The following is a 9,390-nucleotide window of genomic DNA, read 5'->3' as shown; positions in this document are numbered from 1 at the left end:
GTGGAAGACGCAGAGAAAGGGAGCCCCAGGATGCATTTTAGGGTGGGAAGACAGGAAAGCATCACTATTTTTTTCTTAGCCTCACTGCGCCCAGCATGTGCCTATGGGCACTACTGATTTATGCCACGAGAGTGACCTACGAATATAAAAATATTGAATATATTTAGAAACGTGCTGCGTGTGCTTTACATGATAAATGGAAAACTTGACCTGACAGGGGATCATAATTATGATGGTTTGGGTAAAGAACGTTAAGAGACGATGCTCTAGAGGAAATACACAAAGGGGACGCCTCCCGGGTTCATTCGGAAGATTGTGTGCCTCTTGATCTTGGGGTCGTGAGTTCAAGTCCCACATTGGGCGTGGCACTTACTTGAGAGCTTTATGCCAAATGAAATGAGCAGGACACAAAAGGACAAATATTGTGTGATTCCACTATATTAGGTATCTAGACCCGTCAAATTCAGAGACAGAAAGCGGAATGGAGGGTAGGAGGGGTTGGGGGTGGGGAGAACCGTTTTGCTTTGTCTTGTATTGTCTTGTATTGTATTTTTGCTTTGTCTTTTAATAGATACAGAGTTTGGATTTGGAATGAGGGCAAAGTTCTGGAGACAGAGGATGGGGACACACCAGAGTGAGTGCATGTGAATGGGAAACACCGTGAATGAGTTGTCTGAACGGCACACTCAAAAACTGTCAAAAATGGTAAACTTTACGTTATATGTATTTTACAATAAAAAAAAAAGAATGGGTGGTTTATAAAATCCAAACATTTTGCCCCAAATCAGTATTTCTTATAGCCATAGGCTTTCCTCTCCCTGAGGATACAAATTACGATTTTTGGTTCGAAATTCTCTTCTGCTCCCCACCGTGTCTCTTCCTTCCGTCTTGTCTTAGATCTACGCCTTCAAGGAGGGCCTGATGCTCCTTGGCCACCTGTTCCAATAAAAGCCGATTGGAAACTGTGCGTGAACGGGGCCACTTCACTGGGGGACCCCAAGGACACTTGAGCTGGTCAGCTCCTCTGGAGAAAAGCCCAGGGGACGGTAGAAGCCCAGGATTCCAGGATTCCGAAATTATTTATTGGAGGCAAAAAAATAATGAGTGCAGGCCAAGAGGAGCTGTAGAAAGTGGGGAGGTGGGCCTGCGGAGGTTTTTAGAGACTGAGAAGGCAAAGAAAAAAAGAGGGGCGCAAACGTATCTTCATCCCCGCTCCCCCCCCCCCCCCCATCCGGACTCTCTGGCCCTGCATCCCTGGAAGGTCCGGGTCTCCAAACCTCCGGACACCCAGTCCCTGCTCACCCAGCAGTGCGGAGCCTCCCAGCCCGGACAATCCGCCGCGCGGTCTGGGACCTGGCGGGGCGGGCCCGGGCGTGTCCCCAGCGGAGCCGCCAGCTTTAAAGGTGTCCGCAGCGGCAGGAGAGGGCCAGACTTGCGGGGCACCATGGCCGAGTTCAGCGTGAGAGTGTCCACCGGAGACGCCATCGGGGCTGGCACGTGGAACAAAATAGCTGTCAGCATCGTGGGGACCCGGGGAGAGACGCCCCCACTGCGCCTGGACCACCCGGGCAAGGAGTTCAGCGCGGGCGCCGTGAGTGCACTGCGGGGCGAGCTGGAGGCGGAGGAGGGAGCAGGGGACGGTCCCCTCCGATCCTGTCTTTCCCCCGCAGGTGGAGGACTTCCAGGTGGAGTCCCCCCAGGACGTGGGTCCCGTGCTGCTGCTGCGCGTGCACAAGGCGCCCCTGCTGCTGTCCGCCCCGGTCGGCGCCGTGGCCCGCGACGCCTGGTTCTGCCGCTGGATCCAGCTCTCGCCGCCGCTGGGCGCGCCCCTGCGCTTCCCCTGTTACCAGTGGCTGGAGGGCGCCGGGAGCCTGGCGCTGCGCGCGGGGGCCGGTGAGCAGGGGTCCCGGAGAGGCCGGCGGGTGTGGCCCGGTGTGGGAGCAGGGGTCCCGGGGTGGAGGGCAGAGCAGCTCGGGCCAGAAGTGGGGCGGGGTGGGGGGTGAGCTGTTTCTCTGCTCTCCTCACCCCTCCTGTGCGCTCACAGCCAAGGTCTCCTGGGCCGACGACCACCCCATCCTCCGGAAGCAGCGCCAGGAAGAGCTGCAGGCCAGGCAGGACTCGTACCAGTGAGGAGCGGGCTGCCCTGGGGAGCTGGGGGGGGGGGGGGGAGGCGGTGGGGACGAGAGGGTCACCCAAGGGTGTGGGGCAGCCTGGGTTCCGCTGGTAGGACACTGACTGGAGTCCCCGCCAGTGCTCTCCCCACGACGACGTCGGTATGGGGTGGGGGGTGGGGGGGTGGGGGGGTGGGAGGTGGTGGTTAGAAATGCAAACTCCTGACACCCTCATTCCTACTGACTCACACAGGCAGGATGGGGGGAGCAACACCGCTGTCACCGGCCTTGGGGGGAGCGCTCTGGGAAGAGTGGGAAAACCGGGGCTGGGAATGCCTCCCCGGCAGGTGTCATGCTTGTCCTGGGGCTTTCACATCCCTCCGGGTGTTTCATCCTCCTGGAAATCTAGGGCGGAACCAGATCTCCACCCTGCCTTCCGAGCCCAGGAAACTCATCCCGGAGCGCAGGCGGGAAGAGGGCTCTTTCTCGCCCCAGGCTCAGCTGGGAGAGCCTAGTCCTAGAGGCTGCCTTGGTGGGGCGTGGGGGCTGCAGGGTGCAGGGGAGCACAAAGCCAGGGGCCACGGGGTGCTCAGGTGCAGGTTCTCGAAAGGTCGTGGTCCGGCCAACCCAGCGGCTGCCCGAAGCCTGGGCTGCAGGTTTTGCTCCAGGTCTTCCAGCTACCTGGGCGCCAACTGTCTAGGCCTCCAAGTGTCAGCATCACCTGGGAGCTCGCAGCCTCCGTGGTCAGACCCGCTGAATCAGAACCTGCATTTGACCTAGACCTCTAGGTGAATGTTTGTACCTTCCCTGTGTGAGAGGCAGGATTGGGCCACCGCCTGGGAGCAGCGGACTTTAAGTATTTTAATTGCCACTTGTTCTTTCAAGGCCAAGGGCAGTGACTGACTGAATAAAAGAACTGCCTGGGCCGGTGAGGGGTGAGCTCAGCTTCACAGGGACCGATTTTACTCTTTCAACCAAAGTCTGCAGGCTGTAGTGCTTGCTTGATCAAGACGCCCGAGACCTGGGCAGAGTAAATTTCTGGGCTTCCCCCAAGGTAATGGAAGTCAAAGTGCCTCCCATGGGATGCCTGCCCAAGGCTGCGGAAGCCTTCATGAAATCCCTCTGTGAGATGGATCTGTGGGATTCAGGAATTTTGTGGTTGCAAGAAAAAAAAGGACAAAAAAAGGAAAAAAAAAAAGGACAAAAAAAAAAGGGTATGCAAGGACATACCCTCACAGACTCCCAGATCTCAGAGGCCAGAAGCCAAGGGGATTCTCTCCCTGTCTCTGGGGGCCTAGAAGCTTCTCTCTTGTTTTCCATTTCTCTCTTTCTCGGTAGAATAGCTTTCTTTGGGTCCCAGTCCTTACAGTATCTAACAGTCCCTATGTTTGCATGTGGGAGTCCAGATACCCAGACAAAGAGTCACTCTCTGGCTCAGCCCTGTTAAAAAAAAAAAAAAAAGAAAAGAAAAGAAAAAAAGAGAGAAAGAAATTCAACCAAGCCCATTTGAAGCTCAAGTTAGCTTTATTCAATGATTTGCAAATCAGGCCGCATCCCCTCTAGGAGCCATACAAAATGAGAGGCTTTTCTTGGCACATGGAGGCAGAAAAAGGAAGTTTCTAGCAAAAACCAATGGTTTCAGGCAAGATCATCTTCCTCTGGGGAAAGGTGGGGATCTATCAGGCAGGTTATCTCACTGGGGATGACCCAGGAATTCCAGATTGGCTGGTTAAAGGTCACGATCCTGGGAGCCGCTGACCTTGTCAACAGGTCAGGTATGAAGCCTTGATTTGCGGATGTGGGCTTAGCATAAGTGACTCCATTTTGGACCCGATGTCTCTTTTTGAATAGCCCCCATCTCTGATTTCCCCGAAAGGACTTTGACTGGCCTAGCTCTGGCTAGGTGCCCAGCCCTGGACCAGTCACGTGACCAGGGGCGCAGTCTCACTGTGGGAACAAGGCAGGGGCAGGGCTGGGAACGCCCTTGCTTGTAGACAGGGATGGCTCTGACGAGAGCCTCCGGGGGCCTACCTCTCCCTTTACCCTGGTCAGTGGGTTCCCTGAGCCTTCTCATGGACCACCTTCCTGCTCCTCCCTCCAGCTGGAAGACTTACAGCCCGGGCTGGCCCCGCTGTCTCGATGAAAAGTCCGTAAAAGATCTGGATCTCAACATCAAATACTCGGTCATGAAGAATTCCTGCTTCTACCTGAAAGTCGGCTCTGCGTAAGGATGCCCCCTCCCTCCCTCCCTGGACCTCAGCTGCCCTGAGACTCCCGCCTTCTGCCCTCCCCCGCCGTCAAGGACCTGGGTCCCACAGGCACAGCCTCTCCCCATCCCTAGTTCCCACAGGACAGTGATGACCTCAGGGACAGTGGCTACTTCAGGACCTGGGGGGCCAGTTCGAGAGCCCAGGAAAGATAAGGCCAGCTGCCAGGGGAGGGTCTCCCGGGGGGGCCTCATGCCCCTTCCCCACCCTTGACACCCCCTGACAGGTTTACGGAGCTGAAACTCAAGGGGTTGCTGGACCGCAAAGGGCCTTGGAAGAGTCTGAGGGAGATGAGAACGATGTTGAACTTTCGCAAGACCCCGGCCGCCGGTGAGGAACTCGGGCTGGGGGCCTGACTTCTTCCCTGAGACCTCAGCTCTCCTAGCCATCCGGGGCCTCAGGCAGTTGAGCACGGATTCACCGTGTGACCTGGGCAGGTCCCTGTCCCTCGCTAGACCTTACCTCCTCCACAGATCCAAAAGAAGGTGGAGACCAGGCACGTCCCTAACCTTCCAAGACCCCTTTATCCAACGCACATTTGTTGGGTGGTGACTCAGCAGACACTGGGTTGGGGCTGTGGACACAGTCTTTGTCCCCAAAGCGCTCACAGTAGAGCCGGTGAGTGGACGACAGGCTCAAAATCAAAACACTGAGTTTCCCTTGTGAAACCTGTTTGTTGGCCCCAGAGAGAGTACATAAAAGGGGGACCTGCCTCGTCTGGGCCACAGGAGGTGTCCTGGAAAGCTCTCCCAGGAGGGGACTTTTATGCCTTGAAGCTGGGTAGGTGTTAACAGTCCCGAGAATGGGCAGAGCGCATTTCGGGCTCAGGGGACAGTGAATGAGAAGGTCTCAAAGATGGAGGGACCAGAGGCCTTTGAGGGGGAAAGAAAGACCTCTGCCTTGGCCAAAGGGAGGGCAGATAAGAGACAGAGCCGGGGAGGCGCACAGGACCCCGCGTCTCACAGGGCAGTTTAGCCCAGGGTGGGAACTCAGCCTTTCCCCAAGTACAGTGGGAAGTTCTGGCTGGCTGCCAGGCAGGGACTGGCCCCAGATGGAGGTGACAGGAGAGGTGGGGCCACGGCAGCAGCCCCCAGGGCTGTATTTGGGGCTGATGAATCCTGGCCTTGGGGCGTCAGGTAGATGGCAGGACAGGCGGGCTGGGGACTCAGGTTTGCTGTTCGCTGAGACGCAGTGGCTGAAGCCCAGGCTGAGAAAGATACAGAGTGGGAAGCGAAGGGAGCCCAGGATGGACCCGGGAGCAGCAACTCCGCCATGAAGCTCAGGGGAGGGGGCGCGGGGGTGGGGGGAGTGGGCTTCCATGCTGAGACGGCCCGGACCCCCTCCCCCCCCGCCTGCCCCCCCAGAGTACGTGGTCAAGCACTGGCAAGAGGATGCCTTCTTCGCCTCCCAGTTCCTGAACGGCCTCAACCCTGTTCTGATCCGCCGCTGTCGCCACCTCCCGGAGAACTTCCCCGTCACGGATGACATGGTGGCCCCCGTGCTGGGCCCTGGGACCAGTCTACAGGCTGAGCTGGCGGTGAGGGACTCGGGGGTCCGGGCTTGGCCCTCTGCCATCCCACTGCCTTCGGGGCATCCCGCGTGCCTGCAGAGTTCCGAGGGACCCGCCCGCGTATATGCCCCAACAGCACCCTCTCCCGGGCACAGGCCTTTCCCTGTCCTGAGTCCTCTCCCCGCCCCAGCCCTGTATCCTTTAGGAAGCCACATGGCAGTCCCTGTTGCCCTTTTCTCTCCTGCAGAAGGGCTCCCTGTATCTGGTGGATCATGGCATCCTCTCCAGCGTCCACACCAACGTCGTGAACGGGAAGCCTCAGTTCTCTGCGGCCCCGATGACCCTGTTGTACCAGCGCCCCGGGGGAGGGCCGCTGCTGCCCCTCGCCATCCAGGTCAGCGTCCGGGAGGGGGCGGTGCAGGGGGAGGGAGGGGTTGGACAGAGGGGTCGGCGGGCACTCCACGCCCACCTCTCCCTGCACCGGCTCCTCCTCCAGCTCAGCCAGAGCCCGGGACCCGACAGCCCCATCTTCCTGCCCAGCGACAACAAGTGGGACTGGCTGCTGGCCAAGACGTGGGTGCGGAACGCCGAGTTCTCCGTGCACGAGGCGGTCACGCACCTGCTGCACGCCCACCTGCTGCCTGAGGTTTTCACCATGGCCACACTCCGCCAGCTGCCTCACTGTCACCCGCTCTTCAAGGTCAGCGGCTCGGCAGCGGGGCCCAGACTGGGTCCCTGTACCTCGGGGTGCTCCTCAGCCTGTCCCCTTGTGGCCCTATCCTGCTGCAGCCACCTCTCCTTGCACAACTCCCCCGGCAGCCTGCTTTCCCCCAGGCCCTGAGCCTGGGCCAGGAGCATGGGGGCTGGGGTGAGGGAGGGGACGGCACGGGACTTCTTAGGGGAGAGCGGTCAGCCAGCATCCAGAAGCCCCGTTCTTTGGAGAGATCTAAGGCAGACGTCAGAGTGTGCACTTGACTTTGAGGGAGCAGTGGGGCTCCTGCAGAGAGCAGCAGGGGTGAGAGAGCCCAAGGAGAGAGACCCCCCCCCCCAATGGGGGCTCCGCTAAGCCTTCAGAGGGCCCTGATTGCTTTCCCCCAGGGACCTGGGGCATCTGTTCTCCGAAGGGCAGGAATTCTCCCCTGCGGGATCCACGGGTATTTGTATTCTCCGATCCTTCCTGAGCCTTTCTCCTGGGTCCTTCTCTCTCCTCTCCAGTCCAGGCTGCTTCTTTCTGACCATCAGCAGCTCCCAGGGCCGGATACTCTGGGGGATGTTCCATTTTCTCCAAGGGCTCTGCTTTTCACGGTGCGTGGCCTGCGCAGGGGTCAGTAAACCACAAGCTGCCAGAGCCAGGGGACTCATAGTGCTCCCCCAGATCAGCCCCCTCATCTGCCTGGAGAGAGGAAGGTACCAGGCACGGTTTGCAGAACAGGATGCCGGTTGAAGCCCAGCTCCGGGCATGAGGTCTGGAGCCCCGATCCCAGTCCCCGGCTGGCTCTCTTGTCACTATCATCTCTTTCCATGGGTGATTTATAAGACTTGGTGCCTCGAGGCAGGGAGGTCTGGGGCTGGAGGGACGCAGGCCTCACCCACCTCGGTCTTCTCTGACCCTTACAGCTGCTGATCCCACATACTCGGTACACCTTGCATATCAACACTCTTGCCCGTGAGCTGCTCATCGCCCCGCAGCAGGTGGTGGACCGGGTATGCTCTGCCTCAGGGAGGCTGGCGGGGGGAGTGGGGGGATCCCACCAATGCTGCCTCATGCTTCCAGGGCCAGCGCTCCGGCCCCCAGGAGTTCTGTCTCCCAGTCCACAGGCCTTGGTGTCAGGGGCTTCTCGGAGCTGATACAGAGGAACATGCAACAGCTGAGCTACTCCGTCCTGTGTCTGCCCGAGGACATCCGGGCCCGAGGCGTCGAAGACATCCCCAATTACTACTACCGCGATGACGGGTTGAAGATCTGGGGGGCAGTGGAGAGGTGAAGGGGCCGTCCTCAGCGACCTGGGGCTGGGGGAGGGCCCAGGGAGGCCCCCGACAAGGAGGCGGGCTGCACGTGAATGACACGGAGCCGCGCTGCTTCTCGGAGAGGGTCGGGGCGAGAGTCGGGACTGACCCCAGCGCACTCGCAGCTTTGTCTCCGAAATAATCCACATCTACTACCCGAGTGACACAGCCGTGCGAGATGACCCTGAACTCCAGGCCTGGGTGTGGGAGATCTTCTCGGAGGGCTTCCTGGGCAGGGAGAGCTCAGGTACGGGGACCTCGGCCCCGGGGCCTCACCCTCAGTCCCCTGCAGCGGGGTCCCGAGGACCCTGGCGGCCGCACACCCAGTCCCACTTCCCCCGCAGGTGTGCCCTCCGCGCTGGAGACCCGGGAAGCCCTGGTCCAGTACGTCACCATGGTGATCTTCAACAGCTCAGCCAAGCACTACGCCGTCAGTGCGGGGCAGGTGAGCAGGGTCCGTGCCGGGCCGGCGGGACGGAGCGGGGACGGGCTCCTAGGACTCAGTGTTGCCTTCTCCACTCCAGTCTGACTCCTGTATCTGGATGCCCAACCTGCCGCCCACCATGCAGCTGCCGCCCCCCACCTCCAAAGGCCAGACAAGGCCAGAGGGGTTTCTAGCTACCCTCCCGCCGGTCAATGCCACGTGTGACATCATCATTGCCCTCTGGCTGCTGAGCCAGGAGCCTGGAGACCAGGTGAGTGTGGGGCTGGGGGCCAGGCCAGGCCAGCTCTGGGCTATGTGAGGGGCTGTCCTTTCCCCTTTCTGGCCTGGATACCCTGTACTGCCTTCTAGACACTGACCCTTCCCGACGGGACACATGAACGCTGGCCCTCTCTCAAGGATGGTCAGATGACCAAATGACTTGAAATCAAGTCCCCCTGGCTGCAAGGGGATCGTGCCGGGGGTGGGGAACGCTCCCTTGAACTCTCTGACTTACGCTTTCGGTCCCCGAGAGCCGCCTGCAGTGACCCTCAGTGTCTAGAGCGGAGGCAGGAGCAGGGATGAGTCTCGGAGGAAGGCTGCTTCCAGCCACGTCCCTGGGGTGGATGGCGCAGGCGGGTCACAGCTGCTGAGCGGCCCCTACACTTGACCTTGTGGTTGGTTCCCAGCGGCCCCTGGGCACCTACCCGGACGAGCACTTCACGGAGGAGGCCCCTCGGCAGAGCATCGCCGCCTTCCAGAACTGCCTGGCCCAGATCTCGCAGGAGATCCGGGAGCGGAACCAGAGGCTGGAGCTGCCCTACACCTACCTGGACCCTCCCCTCATCGAGAACAGCGTCTCCATTTAATCCCCCAGAGAACGGTGTGCTCTGAGGCATCCCTTGGACTCCATAAAGCCCGGCTCCCGTATGCCTCTCTTGGGACAACCAAGCCACACGGAACTCCCCCTACACACCACAGAACAACAGAAACAAAACAGAGAAACCAATGACCCCAGAGAACAGCACCCACGTGCCTTTTGAAGACTCCAAGTTTCAAAGTGCTTGATCGCCC

At 59.7% G+C, this 9,390-nt stretch overlaps 1 protein-coding gene across 2 annotated transcripts; it reads left to right on the top strand.

Moving 5' to 3' along the window:
* Positions 1-1,444: 1,444 nt before the first annotated feature.
* On the top strand, positions 1,445-9,185 carry ALOX15B (arachidonate 15-lipoxygenase type B). Of its 2 annotated transcripts, XM_045986042.1 has the most exons (14): positions 1,445-1,591; positions 1,671-1,893; positions 2,045-2,126; positions 4,213-4,335; positions 4,605-4,708; positions 5,743-5,915; positions 6,136-6,282; positions 6,385-6,588; positions 7,506-7,592; positions 7,700-7,869; positions 8,021-8,142; positions 8,240-8,340; positions 8,420-8,590; positions 9,006-9,185. In XM_045986042.1, exons 1-14 carry the CDS (start codon positions 1,445-1,447, stop codon positions 9,183-9,185), a joined length of 2,034 nt encoding a protein of 677 aa, XP_045841998.1. The 2 variants fall into 2 exon arrangements, with proteins under 2 accessions (XP_045841998.1, XP_045841999.1); XM_045986043.1 differs by lacking the exon at positions 7,506-7,592.
* Positions 9,186-9,390: the final 205 nt, after the last annotated feature.

The sequence above is a fragment of the Meles meles genome, chromosome 18, assembly GCF_922984935.1.
Source record: "Meles meles chromosome 18, mMelMel3.1 paternal haplotype, whole genome shotgun sequence".
NCBI classification, from domain to species: Eukaryota; Metazoa; Chordata; class Mammalia; order Carnivora; family Mustelidae; genus Meles; species Meles meles.
Note: the sequence above shows the minus strand (reverse complement) of the source record. Positions and strands in the feature narration are given on the sequence as shown.

Excerpts from the sequence above, each read along its gene's own strand:
- ALOX15B (XM_045986042.1), top strand. The coding sequence starts at position 1,445 with ATGGCCGAGTTCAGCGTGAGAGTGTCCACCGGAGACGCCATCGGGGCT. Across the intron at positions 2,127-4,212 it reads GCCAGGCAGGACTCGTACCA|CTGGAAGACTTACAGCCCGG; the intron begins GTGAGGAGCGGG and ends TCCTCCCTCCAG. Across the intron at positions 6,589-7,505 it reads ACTGTCACCCGCTCTTCAAG|CTGCTGATCCCACATACTCG; the intron begins GTCAGCGGCTCG and ends TGACCCTTACAG.